This window comes from Mesoplodon bidens (genome assembly GCF_964165515.1).
Source record: "Mesoplodon bidens genome assembly, chromosome: 2".
Lineage (NCBI taxonomy): Eukaryota > Metazoa > Chordata > Mammalia > Artiodactyla > Ziphiidae > Mesoplodon > Mesoplodon bidens.
The window spans coordinates 28,486,718-28,500,868 of NC_138177.1; the positions used below are offsets into that span (position 1 = coordinate 28,486,718).

The 14,151-nt window shown below is 35.1% G+C and overlaps 1 protein-coding gene across 2 annotated transcripts in view; it reads right to left on the reverse strand.

The window, feature by feature from the left end:
• KIFAP3 (kinesin associated protein 3) overlaps positions 1-14,151 on the reverse strand; it is a 161,003-nt gene that overhangs the window by 60,374 nt on the left and 86,478 nt on the right. For both annotated transcript variants that reach the window (XM_081224620.1, XM_081224621.1), the window contains exons 12-15: positions 6,670-6,778; positions 5,346-5,458; positions 4,779-4,944; positions 3,825-3,950 (exon numbers count right to left, since the gene is read on the reverse strand). In XM_081224620.1, the coding sequence (XP_081080746.1) occupies positions 3,825-3,950; positions 4,779-4,944; positions 5,346-5,458; positions 6,670-6,778 (514 nt within the window). The remainder of the gene's footprint in view (positions 1-3,824; positions 3,951-4,778; positions 4,945-5,345; positions 5,459-6,669; positions 6,779-14,151) is intronic.

Below are 14,151 nucleotides of genomic sequence, written 5' to 3' on the forward strand. Positions count from 1 at the left end.
CTCTGGCATTCCTATACACTAACAATGAAAAATCAAGGAATGAGAAATCAAGGAAACAATCCCATTTACCATCACAACAAAAAGAATAAAATGCCTAGGAATAAACCTACTTAAGGAGGCAAAAGACTTGTACTTAGAAAACTATAAAACACTGATGAAAGAAATCAAAAATGACATAAACAGATGGAGAAATATACCATGTTCTTGGATGGGAAGAATCAATATTGTGAAAATGACTATACTACCCAAAGCAATCTACAGATTCAAGGCAATCCCTATCAAATTACCAATGGCATTCTTCACAGAATTAGAACAAAAAATTTTACAATTTGTATGGAAACACAAAAGACCCCAAATAGCCAAAGCAATCTTGAGAAAGAAAAATGGAGCTGAAGGAATCAGGCTACCTGACTTCAAATTATACTACAAAGCCATAGTAATCAAGACAGTATGATACTGCCACAAAAACAGAAATATAGATCAATGGTACAGGTTAGAGAGCCCAGAGATAAACCTATGCACATATGGTCACCTAATCTATGACAAAGGAGGCAAGAACATAAAATGGAGGAAAGACAGCTTCTTCAATAAGTGGTGCTGGGAAAACTGGACAACTACATGCAAAGGAATGAATTTACAACACTACCTAACACCACACACAAAAATAAACTCCAAATGGATTAAAGACCTAAATGTAAGACCAGACACTATACAACTCTTAGAGGAAAACATAGGAAAAACATGCTTTGACATAAACCACAGCAAGATTGTTTTTGACTCACTTCTTAGAGTAATGAAAATAAAAACAAAAATAAATATATGGGACCTAATTAACCGTACAAGCTTTTGCACAGCAAAGGAAACCACAAACAAGATGAAAAGACAACCCTCAGAATGGGAGAAAATAGTTGCAGATGAAGCAATGGCAAAGGATTAATCTCCAAAATATAGAAACAGTTCATGGAGCTCAATATCAAAAAACAAACAACCCAATTAAAAAATGGGTGGAAGACCTAAACAGACATTTCCCCAAAGAAGCCATACAGAAGGCCAAGAGGCACATGAAAAGATGCTCAACATCACTAATTATTAGAAGAATGCAAATCAAAACTACAATGAGGTATCACCTCACACCAGTCAGAATGTCCATCATCCAAAAATCTACAAACAATAAATTCTGGAGAGGGTGTGGAGAAAAGGGAACCGTTTTGCACTGTTGGTGGGAATGTAAATTGATACAGCCACTATGGAGAACAGTATGGAGGTTCCTTAAAAAACTAAAAATACAACTACCATATGACCCAGCAATCCCACTACTGGGCATATAGCCTGAGAAAACCATAATTCAAAAGGACACATGTACCCCAATGTTCACTGCAACACTGTTTACAATAGTCAGGACATGGAAACAACCTAAGTGTCCATTGACAGATGAATGGATACAGAAGATGCGGTACATATATACAATGGAATATTACTCAGCCATAAAAAGGAATGGAATTGGGTCATTTGTAGAGACGTGGATGGACCTAGAGTCTATCATACAGAGTGAAGTAAGCCAGAAAGAGAAAAACAAATATCGTATATTAATACATATATGTGGAATCTAGAAAAATGGTACAGATGAACCTATTTGTAGGGCAGGAATAGAGACATAGACGTAGAGAACGGACATGAGGACATGGGGGTAAGGGGAGGGTGGGATGAATTGGGTGATTAGGTTTGACATAAATACACTACCATGTGTAAAACAGATAGCTAGTGGGAACCTGCTGTATAGCACAGGGAGCTCAGCCTGGTGCTCTGTGATGACCTAGATGTGGGGGAAGCGGGGCAGGGAGGTCCAAGAGTGAGGGGATAAAGGTATACATAGAGCTGATTCACTTCATTGTACAGCAGAAACTAACACAACATTGTAAATCAATTTTACTCCAATAAAAAATAAATAGATTAGAAAAGAAAACAAACAAAAACAACCACCCTACTATCAACCAATAGTAGAAAGGAAAAATAGTGGTATATTTATTTGTACAGCAATAAAAAGAAACATAGTTCTGTACAAAACATAGACAAACCTCACATTTATAGGGAAAAAGAAACAAGACTCTATTTCTAAAAAGCTGAAAACCAAGCAGAATTCATCTATGGGTGATAAAAAGAAAAATGGAAACCACTCTGGAGAAGGTGGTAATGACTGGGAGGTGGCAGGAGAGGGACTTCTAGGGTACTGGTAATGTTTCATTTCCTTATATGAGTGGGAATAACATGAGAGCTCTCATTTTGAAAATTCATTGTGCTATACATACTTACAACTTGTGTATTTTTCTTTATGTATTATACCTGGTACAGGAAAGACCGAGATTAGAGGGTCTTTTTAAGCTTTCCATATTAGTATTTTTAACTTCTATACTAATTAGCTACTTTTAATGTATATCTGCTATGGGCAAATTGCATCCCTCCAAAAATTCATATGCTGAAGCCCCAATCCCAAATGTGACTATATTCAGAGATAGGGCCATAAGGAAATAAGTAAGGTTAAATGAGGTCATAAGGGTGGAGTCCTGATCCCATAAGATTAGTAACCTTATAAGAAGGGATACCCAAGCACTTGTGTGTGCTTGTGCTCTCTCTCTCCCTCTCCCCCATTTCCTCTGCCCGCCTGCCATATGAGGATGTTAGGACACAACAAGAAGGTGGCCTTATGCAACCCAGGAAGAAAGACCTCACCAGGAATCAAATTGGCTGGCACCCTGATAGACTTTCCAGCCTCTAGAACTATGAGAAAATACATTTCTGTTGTTTAAGCCACCAAGTCTGTGGTATTTTGTTATGGCGACCTGAGCAGACTAACACAAGGTCCTAGAGAACTTGGCCCTAATAAAATACTATTAGAGTCAGAAAAATTTTGTATGCAATATAGAAAAAGAAACCTGGGCCCTTAAGAGCAAAACAAAGGTAAGGGGAAGACTATCTAGGCCTCCGCTATCCAGTATTGTAACCATAGCCGTTGTGGCTAGTTAATTTTAATTAAATTTAATTTAAACTCCAGGTTCTCAGTCCTAACAGCCACAGTTCAAGTATTCAATAGCCACATGTGTTGGACAGTGCAGATAGAGAACATTTTCTTCACTGTAGAAAGTTTAGAGGACAATACTATATATGGATCTAGGAGGGAATATGATGATTAGAATTAGCTTCCAAATAAACTTTTCTGATTAGAAATCAAGATATTGGGCCTCCCTGGTGGCGCAGTGGTTGAGAGTCCGCCTGCCGATGCAGGGGACACGGGTTCGTGCCCCGGTCCGGGAGGATCTCATATACCGTGAAGCGGCTGGGCCCGTGAGCCATGGCCGCTGAGCCTGTGCATCCGGAGCCTGTGCTCCGCAACGGGAGAGGCCACAACAGTGAGAGGCCCGCATACCGCAAAAAAAAAAAAAAAAAAAAGAAATCAAGATATTAAAAAAAGGGTTTGTGCAAGATAGGAGATCCAATTCAACCAAAACAAAGCTCAACATAAAGAAGAAATGGTGGAATATTAGTTGTTCAAGGCTGATGAGGGTAGTGTCTGTAAAATTGGTCCTGAATCACTTTATAGCAACATTCTTAACTTTGCAACCTAAAAAGCTATTTGATACTATGCTATCTAATCCCAGTAAAGGTATATTTAATTCATTTTCCTAACTATATAATTTAAGTTGCTATAAGATGAGTAATGCAACAAGATAAATAATATTTCATGATTGCAGATTCCACATTTAAAAATCTAAACTCATAACTTGTTTATATATTAACATAAAAATAAATTTAGATAAATTATAATTTACCATTTAGCAACTCAATGAGTGCAGGGATTATCCCAGATTTGGCTAGCAATGCAGCACAAGAGTCATCCATAGATACAGTTCCAATCATTATAACCACTTCTAAAACAAGGTCATCTTCTGCAGCACCTAGTAGTCAAATCACAGAAAGTTTTCACTGAAATGTCCTGATACAAATGCTTTTATATTGCCAAAATTCTAATTCACAGAAAAGATACTAAAAGCTATTAAATCAGTTTCTATGAATCCTTAACACGCTTATAAATGCGTCCTTTTTCCAAAATTCATTGTTAACGGAATTCCATTCCATGATGACAGTTGGTGGTGGGGGGGCAGTAGAGAGGTGGAGATAAGTCTTTGAAAATACAAATGAATGACAATGTAAACACAGAAAACAGAAGAGTCATTTGAATGCCTCAGAGAACTTATTGTGTGCATGTGAACTCGTGTAGAGCGGGATGGTATTTAGTAATTTTAAAAAGGCAGTATACGGGCTTCCCTGGTGGTGCAGTGGTTGGGAGTCTGCCTGCCGATGCAGGGGACACGGGTTCCTGCCCCGGTCCGGGAGGATCCCACATGCCGCGGAGTGGCTGGGCCCGTGAGCCACGGCCACTGAGCCTGCGCGTCTGGAGCCTGTGCTCCACAACGGGAGAGGCCACAGCAGTGAGAGGCCCACGTACCGCAAAAAAAAAAAAAAAAAAAAAAAAAGGCAGGGTAGGAAAGGGAAACTAATATTAAAATAACATATTGTTAGGGAAGAGAGTACATACATATACGAGGAGAACTAGTGACTGCCTTTCTGAGAGAAAGAAACGAACTTGGGCTAGACCTAGAGGTGTGGGAAGAAAATGTGTTATGTAGTACAATAATGGTCACAAAATACTGTTCTAGCAGCCTTATCCACAACAGAAAGAAATAACTTAATGATTACGCAGAAGTGAAATACTTAGCACAGACCTGGTTTGAGTTTATCCTTGAGGTACGGAACCAGCTTATACTCCTTAAGAACCAATTCCCAGTCTAAGTCTGGAATGGTCAAATTTGCAAGAGTTCCTAAACATTCAATCACAAACTCTTCCTCTTCATCATTAGAGATTTGAGCTGCAAGGTCCCCAACATAATCCTGAATAAAATAGAATTTTAATACAAATTTAAAATATGATTTCTCCAGAAGAACTAATCTAATAATTTAACCCATAAGAAGAAAAAGTATCAAATGTGACTCTCTTATTTTAATAACCTTGAGCTAAATTGCTAAGGGAGACTATGGTGAACTGGTTTAAGGCAAGCAAACTGGAGTGAGGATGAAAGGGTTAGGGATAGGGATTGTAAAACAAAAACAACATTAAAACTTAGGCTGAGATTTCTAGGAGCTAAACTTACAAGGAAGTTGAAGAAAAACCAACTTGGGTCATGAATTAATATTTGACAAGAGCTAAGGAAGAGTTATATTTCCAGACACAGCACTTTAAAGCTTTAATTCTCAGGCTATTTTAATGACAGAAAGCCAAAAACTATACTTACAATAAATAAATTTTTAGTTGGTCCATCATGCTGGGAAATGTTCCTAATCATTTTCATCAGCAATGGATCCTTGAACTTCAGAGCCCTCTTCATGAGCATCTTCAGCCCATTTCCTGATAATAAAAACAAAAAAATTCCCCCAACAAAGGTTCATTTAATGATTTTTTAAATTTTTGGTTCTCAAAAAACCCCAATTTACACACAGAAAATATGTAAATATTAAATGTACAATTAATTTTAATAAATGTATGCCCCTGTGTAATTCATACATATCAAGATACAGAATATTTCCATTCAATGAAGAAAGTTCCCTTGTGCTTAGTCAACCTTAGTCCCCCAATACAATTACTTTTCTTTTTTTCTCCTCCTTTTCCTCTTCCTCCTCTTCCCCTTTTTATTTTTTCTTTTTAAACACAGATTAGTTTTGCCTCTTCTAGAATTTCACATAAATGGAAGCACAGTATGTATATGAAATATGTACCACAAAATTTTAAAATGTAAATACTTTTTGACCCATAAAAATTGTACTTCTAGGAATTTATTCTAAGAATGTAAAAATGGAAACATGAAAGATTCAGAGAAAGGAAAATTACTGTAGCATTGCTTGTAACAGAAAAGAAGTGGCAACAAACTAGCAGATTAAACTATGGAAAATCCTTTAATGGATTATTTTGCAGCTACTGGCAATTATGTTTTATTAAAGTATTTAATCATATGGAACGATATTCAAATATTAACTTCAAAAAACATGTCACCATTTATAGAGAGAATCCCATTTTAATTTAAAAATACGCAGAAGCATTGTACCAAAGTTTTACCCATGATTATCTCTGGATAGTGGGAGTAAAATTTTTAGTTTTTTCCTATTTGCTCATTTGTACTTTTTATAATGAACATGTATACTTCTCAAATACGAAAAAACTATTGAGCAAACTCTGAAATATCATAATGTATGATGAATCATTTTATGAAGATACTATAGAAACAAATAGCTAATACACTTGTATTGCAACATCTTACACTGTAACAGATTGCTTTGCAAATAAAAAGTTTTATTTCATCTAGAAAATATTTTTAAAAATCAAATTTCAATTAAGGGTAACTGACCAAATGGTTTATAAAATGTTACTAAAGGGTAAGCGTTTCTACTCATGATGTAAGAATATTCTGAGTCTGACATTTAAGGATTATAGCTATAATTTTTAAAACTATTTAAAAATAGGATTTACATATTTACTATAATTCTTAATTCCTTATTATCTATTTTCCATCATATGCCAATAGCATATGATAGAAGTTATTTATGAAGCTCAAAGGCACTAACCTTCACAGATAAGCTGTACGTTCCTTTTGTTAGCAGCTAGATTAATGCAGAAAGAAATGAGTTCCAAGTCAATTCGTTCATCCGAACATTCAAAGAGCATCTTCATTAACTAGCAAGAAGCACAAGACATATTTTACTCAGAAAACCCCCAAACACACAAAAAACCACAGGCACTATTTTATCACAGTATGTTACCTTAGATTGTATGTTGGAAATAATATAATACAATTACATTTTCAACATAGAAGTGGTAGGCTTTTACTATTGAATAACTGAATACTTAATGAACTATTAGATGCTCAGCATTCAATATGAACTTCCAAGTACACTGGAGAATATAAGAGAAATATTACATAAAACCTTTGCATTTAAGGAATTTAAAATGTTGTATGGAAGTAGACCATTCTGAGCAATGAAAATAGCTTGTGTAAAGGTTACAAGGCAGGAAAAAAAGTCATTCTTCTTAAGAATTAAGAGAAGACAAGCATGGTTGGAGTGAGGGAAATAGTGTTAAGAGATAAGGTAAAAGCCAGATCACACAGGATTCTGAAGTACACGTTAAGGATTTTGGGCTTCATGCTAAGGTAAATGGGAAGACATTAACGCCTTCCAAATAAGGAAAGTGTCAGGATAAGATTTACGCTTCAAAAAGATCTGGTCAATTTAGAAAATAGACTGTAATAGGGTAAGAAAATGTGGCAAAACCACCTAAGGGGCTAGTGGAAAAGTCGAGGTATGATGATGGCTGCCTGGACTAGGTAGAGCAGTGGGGATAGAGATAAAAAGGATGGCTCAGAGATATATTTAGGAAAGAGAATTAAACTGGGATTTAATAACTGACTAGATGTTGGGGTTAAGGGAGAGGAAGGGTCAAAGATGACTCGCAGGTTTCTGCCCTGAACAACAACATGGATGGTGGTGCTAACATTTACCAAAAGACAGAAACCAAAGTAGGAGAAAACTTTAAAGGGAAGACAGTAATTTTGGTTTTGGACATGCTGAATTTAAGCTGCCTATGTGACAGTCTAGTGCAGATAGTCAGTAAAAGTTATAAACACAAGTTTATGAGACATGATTGGACTGAAGGTATAATTTTAGGAATTGTCATTTATGGTTGATAACTGAACCTGTAAAGCGGGACCCAATCATTTGGGAGTGTGTATAAAATAAGAAACGAACTCTACTTAATGATAAGAGAAAGGGAAGGGACTTCCCTAGTGGTGCAGTGGTTAAGAATCCATCTGCCAATGCAGGGGACACGGGTTCGAGCCCTGGTCCAGGAGGATCCCACATGCCGTGGAGCAACTAAGCCCGTGCACCACAACTACTGAGCCTGCGCTCTAGAGCCCACAAGCCACAACTACTGAGCCCATGAGCCACAACTACGGAAGCCCACGTGCCTAGAGCCCCTGTTCCGCAACGAGAAGCCACTGCAATGAGAAGCCCACACACTGCAACAAAGAGTAGTCCCCGCTTGCTGCAACTAGAGAAAGCCCGTGTGTAGCAACAAAGACCGAACCCAGACAAAAATCAATCAATCAATAAATTTATTTTCAAAAAAGAGAGAGAGAAAGGGAAGATGGGTCTAAGAAGCAGCAGACAGAAAAGTAGGAAGAAAAAGGCAGGTCACTTATGCCATTTAGCAGTAATCTAGATTTGTCATGGGAGATAGTTGCTATGTAATAAAGGAGAAATGAACAAACCTTAAGCTATACTTTTGAGAAGCTTGTCTACTATTATTGGTAAATAGCAAATTAACTTAGTGCATATTATATAAATACATTTTTCTCTTAGTAAAATTGATAACAACATATGGAAGTCAATCCTAAAATTTATAACCTAAAAATTTCTTATGTTTTATCTCGGCAGATACCTTTTTAGATCAACATGCCTTTGTTGACTGGTTAGACCCTATTTTGTTAAATCTTGTTTTGGTTATTCTCTATGTTAGTTCCAAATAACTTCTAAGTTTCAAAAAGGATACATGGTGAACACAAAAACTAATCTTATTTCTGTATGCTAGCAATGAACAACTGGAAACCAAAATTAAAAAAGCAAATCCACTCACAATTGCTCCTCAAAATACTTAGATATAATTCTAACAAAACTATATGTATATATATATATAAAATTCACTATTTGCTGAGAGCTACAAAAACACTATAGCTGGTGAATGGTTGGCATGTACCATGCCTTTTCCCAGAGAGCACTTCTTTAACACAAATGTTGCTGCTAGTGGAATCTTTAATCACTAACACTTAATAATGTTGTAGAACAAAAAAACTCTATGGCAAAGGTAAAATAATCTTAATTTATTGGATATAGTTTTAACAGATTTTGCTATCTATTAACTGCCAACTAAAATTAAATTACAAATTAATAAAAATGTAGGTGACAATCCTCTAACAATGTAAATATATACAGTATGTTTTTCATATTCTAATTAAAAACCCATTATAGATTTCTTCCAAACTTCTGCTAATTCAAGAAGCTTTTTAAAAATAACAAAAGTATGTTTGTTACATCAATGCAATGCTTAGCAAGGCAAAATATGTGTTGCTGTTTACTTGAAATTAACCTTGTAGTATGAAATTTGCCCTTAAGAACGGTGTTACATGGTGATTTGTTAGAAGCTGAGGGTTTTTGTTTTGCCTTGTTTTTGTAATTTCCACATTAAGTCCTGTGATGAAATATTCAGGAGCTAGCTTTTTAAAAAATAATGCATGGTTTAAAACCTTATCCAACACCTACATCCCAAAATCAAGAGAAATCAGGACTAAGTGTGAATGAAATACATCATGATATTGAATTAGTTTTTCATAATAAGAAAGAGAAACATTTCAATTTTAAAGTGTTCACACTTTAAAATAATAGTTTAGTTCAAGCTCTACGTGCAACACTGTCTTTGACTGCTACCCACAGCACTTCAGAAGTAAGTGTAATTACTGACAACTAGGAAATACTAAAACTAGATTTGTTCTGTTTTAACTATGTCCATTGTCATCTTTTACTAATTTAACAGGAAGGCACTAAAAGGCTTCAGCCTGTGCAATGAAGAGGCAATAGTGTTCAATCAGACAAGTCCCATATTGAGTATCAGATACCAAAGACCCAGGACTGAAATCACTGTGTCTAGACTCTCTGGCACCTGACTTCACTTATTTACCAGTGACCAGAGGCCAACCCCTACAGCTCTCTGTATTCACATACACCTCTGCCACCCCCACCCCCCTACCCAAACATCTTTGAATGATTATGGCAGAACTTTGCATGCCTCAGGAATCTCTTCTGACTGGCTACTCCCTAACTCTGCTGTTTGAAGTGATGCTCTGGTTTCTGAACTTCAGCAGATAATGGCAGGCAGGAGCAAAGGGGGCTGTCAGAAAGGACGTTTACCAGCATTCAGCTCAAAAGAAGCGTGTAGATCAAAGAGGGGCCAAATAGGACAACTGTGGTAGAAAACATGTGGATTACTATGAAGATTCTTGCGCACTGTTCTAGGTAAAATGTTAAATAACACCATGACATCATTACCTAAACATGTACTTTGGCCATTCTATTACCAATAAATACTTTCATAAGCATCTGGATGGCATTTGCACCTATTTAAACAAAACATGCATCTTAGAGGTCTAAATAACAATGAACTGTTAATGTGTACTCTTAACTATTATTAGAATACAACCATTAACTCCTGGTTATCCCCAAGTACACTTACCTGGAACAATTCACCCACTGAGACCATTAAGATCATCCATAAAGAAAGACTTGCCCTGACCCCCAAGTTTTACAAAATAGTGGCATAATAGAGGGAAAAAATGAGAATATATTGAATAATTAGAGGCAATAAAGTACAAAAGAAGCAAAGCAACATAATATTGGGAGAGATTATGAGGCATGTTGACTTTATAACATCTACTCTGAATGTTAAATAATTTACAAAAGTGAGCTCTAATTATAGGCTTATGTTAGAGCATCTCACAGTCTATTTCCACCAAAGCCCAGCTCTTTAAGAATGAGAAATCAATAGAATCATTTTTCCCCCAAAAGACCATGATCATGCACTAGATACAACCTCTTAAAGTTAATCTAATTTACGTAATGCTATTCCATGAGCCCAATGTTAACACATTGTTTATTTGGACTAATAAAATTCTGATGAAGAAATTTTAAAAAGTATAGGTTTATCCTATAAAACACATATAAGAAAGGGAGTATTTAAATTGGACTCTGAGTGGTTCCAAAATAATGAGAAGCACTTACAAATGGCACCTTATTTTTGTACAGTGTTTCACAGTTTATAAAGTTCCTTTACATATATATCTAATGGAATTAAAGAATATGACCATATCCCACATTTTTTTGATCACTGAAATGAATATGAATGACAATTGAACCACTGCTTTCTTACTTTCCAAGTTATTTTAGGCTTCTCATTTGAAAAATTCATTTGTAATACTTGACAATATTTACTAAACAAAAATTAATGTGCATAATTTCAAAGCTAACAGAGTATTACATTAATATATTCCAAACTTCAGATATGGTTTTATTTAATAAGTAGGTTAATCAGTTGCTATCACAAATGGGTTCAAAGCTTTGTTAGTATTATAAACATTACTTCAAGGAGTCAATACTTCTGAGAGGAGTATCGTTTTAATTCCTGAAGGAAGCTCGGAAATTTGAATTTAATCCCAAATTTGCTTTCCATGATTCTTTTATTTTACAATGTACTTTTACAATTGGTACTGGGTGTCAACCAAACCATGTCAACTTTTCCCCAAATATGTCAAAGTTGAGCCTTATAAAGTACGAGTTATAGGCTGGATAGCACTTTAGAAACAAACATACTATTCTAGAGTACCATTTGGTTTCTCAAAATATGGCCTCATACTAAAAAGTTTCAGGATCTTTACAACATAATTTGATAACATACCCTCACTATTCTTACCAGGGTTGAGCTTTAAAAACAAAATATAATAAACTAAAACCCCAAAACATTGACCACTGAATGAATTTTGGAAGATTTTGTTCATGAAATACAGACCATAAATGTTCTGAAAACCCCACTGCAGAAATGTTTGATGTTAGAAAATTATCTGGCAAGGAAACATGCATGAATGTTGTCCTTGAAAAGGTATGGGTGATTTTTCTACAAAGTCTTCAACTGCAATAATAATAATGTTTCAAATGTAACTTAAACAGGCTTTTATTTCTGATTATTTATTGAAAATAAAGTTTCACATTTTATGTTTGAGATTGTAAATTCTAGGGTATAGAGGGAAGGGTAACTCCAAATTAAATATTTAACAAAAAAAGTTTTCCATCTCTTTTTAGTGTACATTTATTTCTCTTTTATTTAATGTTATTCTCTTTAAAATCTAATCTAGATAATAACAGTCAATCTAGACAAAAATATTATTCTTTTATCACTGCTTTCTAATTCATATCCTGTAGTCAATGAAGTTCTGACATTAAATAGGATTGGAAAAGGAACACCCTTTGAAACTGTGAAGCAAAACCCCTTGGAACATATGAAGTGAGACTGTAGTAAATCACCTGTAATCTCCCTTTGACATGGCTACTCTTTTATTGACAACTTGTTTGACAAAGAGTTTGATTACACTTTGTATCGGCTGTAGTCTGACATGTGTTATCTCTATAAGAAGCCTTGCCTTGTTAGATAAAATATGCTGCATATTTGAAGGATGTCTACTTTCTGTAAACAAGCATAATTAGTTTATCCCCTGGTATAAAAGCCTAAGAAATTATACTTGAGAGTTTATCAGTTTTTTAATTACGTGTAGATAAAGTATTAAAATTCTGGAATAGCAAATTCAATTTTTAGAACCATGTTATTAATTTGGGATGAATAGAAGGATTAATAAGAATTAATAAAAAAAACTATGGCCTGTTTTTACTAAATAATAATTATTAATTATTATTACTACTATTAATAACAATAGTAGTAATAAATATTCATTAATAAAATATTAATTAATAAATATTAATATTTGCAAATGAAGCAACTGACAAAGGATTAATCTCCAAAATTTATAAGCAGCTCATGCAGCTCAATAGCAAAAAAACAAACAACCCAATCCAAAAATGGGCAGAAGACTTAAATAGGCATTTCTCCAAAGAAGATATACAGACTGCCAACAAACACATGAAAGAATTCTCAACATCATTAATCATTAGAGAAATGCAAATCAAAACTACAATGAGATATCATCTCACACCAGTCAGAATGGCCATCATCAAGAAATCTAGAAACAATAAATGCTGGAGAGGGTGTGGAGAAAAGGGAACACTCTTGCACTGCTGGTGGGAATGTGAATTGGTACAGCCACTATGGAGAACGGTATGGAGGTTCCTTAAAAAACTACAAATAGAACTACCATATGACCCAGCAATCCCACTACTGGGCATATACCCTGAGAAAACCATAATTCAAAAAGAGACATGTACCAAAATGTTCATTGCAGCTCTATTCACAATAGCCCGGAGCTGGAAACAACCTAAGTGTCCATCATCGGATGAATGGATAAAGAAGATGTGGCACATATATACAATGGAATATTACTCAGCCATAAAAAGAAACGAAACTGAGCTATTTGTAATGAGGTGGATAGACCTAGAGTCTGTCATACAGAGTGAAGTTAGTCAGAAAGAGAAAGACAAATACCGTATGCTAACACATATATACGGAATTTAAAAAAAAATGTCATGAAGAACCTAGGGGCAAAACGGGAATGAAGACGCAGACCTACTTGAGAATGGACTTGAGGATATGGGGAGGGGGAAGGGTGGGCTGTGACAAGGCGAAAGAGAGGCATGGACGTGTATACACTACCAAACGTAAGGTAGATAGATAGTGGGAAGCAGCCGCAGAGCACAGGGAGATCAGCTCGGTGCTTTGTGACCGCCTGGAGGGGTGGGATGGGGAGGGTGGGAGGGAGGGAGATGCATGAGGGAAGGGATGTGGGAACAGATGTATATGTATGACTGATTCACTTTGTTATAAAGCAGAAACTAATTAAAAAAATAAATAAATAAACTTAAAAAAAATGGAAAAAAAAAAAAAAACTATGGCCTGTTTTTACTAAATAATAATTATTAATTATTATTACTACTATTAATAACAATAGTAGTAATAAATATTCATTAATAAAATATTAATTAATAAATATTAATCATTACTACTATTAATCCTAAAATAATATACATTTAATAACTTATATTAGGCTAATAAGGAATTACGTAGTAGGAGTCTTAAGAGGATTACTTTAATAAGTATGACTTACTATACATATTCTTCTAAAGTGTCTTTTAAAAGTGTTATTTTTATTGTATATTATACATCCTACGATTTTGCTTTTTCTATTTTAGAAAGCCATATTATAAAAATAATATTAAAAATCAGCCTAATGTTCTAATCATCAGATAGTATTCAAATTAGTAGAGCTCAGTTTAATGAAG